We start from the raw sequence: 1,587 nt of genomic DNA, 5'->3' as shown, positions 1-1,587 counted from the left end.
CTGTAACACCCGAGATCACCTTAGTTAAAAGTATTCTTTAAAATCCCTTGGCACTAACAAATGAATTAATGATATGTTAATAGGTACAGATTTTGTAGTGAGTTACGTGGTTACACAATTATTCTCATATCTTGTCTCTTCTTTTGGATGTAGTTGAAGAATTCATCTAACCTCTTTGAATCCAGTAGGCCATTCTATCAGCTTTACCCGAATCATCAAACTGTGACCATGTAGGCCCTGGGAAACGAGCTCTCCTACTTTCACGTGAAGTTCAAAACCTTCAGGGAAGTTCAAATAATTTAAAATCTCATATCGTGACACCTCATATCTGTTTTCATCCAGCGAGACATGTTCTCCAGCGCTGTTTTCCAGTTGAGTGTGTTTTAGGAATTGGTGGAGCTGAAGGAAAAGCATTTTTTGAAATGAGAGGAGCAAGGACATTGGAGGCAGACTACTCAGACAGATTTTCTCCCCTTCACTCCCCACCCCCCTATTGCTGAACATGGCCCCTATTTTGATTGTCCCTGAATGGAATTCCCTGACATATCCCAAGAGGAAAAAAACAAAAAGAAACCCCAACCCAAATCCGCAGCCATCCGTCAATTCTGAGGCTTGATAACCCTACATATTACAGGTCTGAAATCTCCACGGGGGTTTCTCCACCGCTGCCTGTGAGGGTTTCATACTGTGGTGGCTTTTGTGTTGCTGTGATGCTGGAAGCTGTGTGTCACCAGTCTTTCAAATGCCAGCAGAGTCACAAAAGTAACAGGTTTCAGCAGCAGCTAAGAGATCAAATGTATCACATTGGGACAATATTCTGCACCGGACTTCTGTAAAGTGTTGAAAGGTAAAGACTTGAAGACGAAGGTGTGCCTAATCAAAGTGACGATATTTTGCAACCTCTCATAGGAATCTGATGGTTAGATATTAAACAAAGAGAGCCAAAGAAGAATCAATGCGTTTAAATTATGGTTCTGGCAAAGAATATTGACAATAACGTGAATCGGCAAAAGAGCAAAGAGATTTGTCTCCGAAGAAATACAGCTAGAATGCTCCTTAGAGCCAGGGATCATGAGATGTTATCTCACTTACTTTGGGCATGTTGTCAGGAGAGACCAGTCCCTGGAGAAGGACAGCATGCTTAGTGAAGGAGCAGGGCAGTGGAAGAGAGGAAGACCTTGAACGAGATGAATTGACACCAGGAGCGGCACCGATGGGCTCAAACGTAAGAACTGTGGTTGGCATGGAACAGCACCGGGCACTGTTTCATTCTGCTCTACATAGGATTGCTGTGAGCTAGCAATAACTCAATGGCACCTACCAACAACAATGGGACTTTCTTGACTGTCAATACCTGACTTTTTCTTTCATGGTGTCACTGTTGGAGTTTGAACCACCACACTTTAGGGTAGTAGGCCAGAACAAACCCAATCATTTCTGCCTCCTGTGCCCCAGAAGTAATTATTTCAAACTATCCCATAAAATACACATTATGATGACTATTTTAGGAATAATCGTGATTTGAAACCCTGACCACTGGTTTTCTTTGGGGCTCTTGGAAAGATTCTTCAAATGCAGAAAAAGATC

General features: G+C 42.5%; 1 protein-coding gene across 1 annotated transcript in view; it reads right to left on the bottom strand.

Moving 5' to 3' along the window:
* The window catches only part of LOC101660954 (vomeronasal type-2 receptor 116-like), a gene marked incomplete at its 3' end in the record, with an annotated part of 13,242 nt that overhangs the window by 3,896 nt on the left and 7,759 nt on the right, over window positions 1-1,587 (bottom strand). Inside the window, 1 exon segment of the mRNA XM_045289711.1 lies at window positions 172-399. Within this exon segment, the coding sequence (XP_045145646.1) occupies window positions 172-399 (228 nt within the window).

This window comes from Echinops telfairi, unplaced genomic scaffold (genome assembly GCF_000313985.2).
Source record: "Echinops telfairi isolate 266 unplaced genomic scaffold, ASM31398v2 ScPeMD7_30;HRSCAF=105, whole genome shotgun sequence".
Taxonomy (NCBI): Eukaryota; Metazoa; Chordata; class Mammalia; order Afrosoricida; family Tenrecidae; genus Echinops; species Echinops telfairi.
This window is presented reverse-complemented; position numbering and strand designations above follow the sequence as displayed.